This window comes from Wasmannia auropunctata, unplaced genomic scaffold, assembly GCF_000956235.1.
Source record: "Wasmannia auropunctata unplaced genomic scaffold, wasmannia.A_1.0 LD308625.1, whole genome shotgun sequence".
Taxonomy (NCBI): domain Eukaryota; kingdom Metazoa; phylum Arthropoda; class Insecta; order Hymenoptera; family Formicidae; genus Wasmannia; species Wasmannia auropunctata.
In genome coordinates this window covers 1-565 of record NW_012054265.1, presented here as the reverse complement: position 1 = coordinate 565, position 565 = coordinate 1, and the positions used below count along the sequence as shown (strand labels likewise).

At 32.4% G+C, this 565-nt stretch overlaps 1 protein-coding gene across 1 annotated transcript; it reads left to right on the top strand.

The window, feature by feature from the left end:
• Positions 1-4: 4 nt before the first annotated feature.
• On the top strand, positions 5-550 carry LOC105461123 (tankyrase-2-like; the record flags this gene model as incomplete). Its single annotated transcript, XM_011707610.1, has 1 exon — positions 5-550. A coding segment is annotated over one exon (546 nt), but the record flags the coding sequence as incomplete, so codon positions are not given.
• Positions 551-565: the final 15 nt, after the last annotated feature.

Sequence of the window (565 nt, the reverse complement as noted above, 5' to 3'; positions counted from 1 at the left end):
TCCTGTAAAAAGGTTTTTAGAGTCAATCAAACAGAGGTTACAGTCTGCTTGTTCTGAAAAATTACTTGAGGCCATAGAAAATGACAATCTTTTAGCAGTCAAGAAATACAGCAAAAGGGAAGTTGTCAACTTCAAAGATACCGATGGAAGAACATCGTTACACTATGCCGTTAACAATGGTAACATAGGTATTATAGGCACCTTATTACAAAATGGAGCTGAAGTTGCTCAAATTACTAACAAGGGCAATACGCCATTACATATAGCTTCTTCCAAAGGTTACAGAAAAGTTGTTGAAGTTTTATTACAATTTGTAAATCATGATAAATTAAATGACTTTATTGATGCTAGAACAGCTTCTAGTGGTACTACATCACTTCATGTTGCGGCTAAAAATGGCTTCTTAGAAGTTGTAAAATCTTTATTACAACATGGTGCAACTTACAACATTGAGAATAAAGAAGGCAAAACACCTATTAATCTTTCCAAGAATCAGAAAGTTGCTAACTTCCTGAAATTAGTTGAAGAATTGTTTAAAGATACAAAAAAGGTAATATTAAAATTA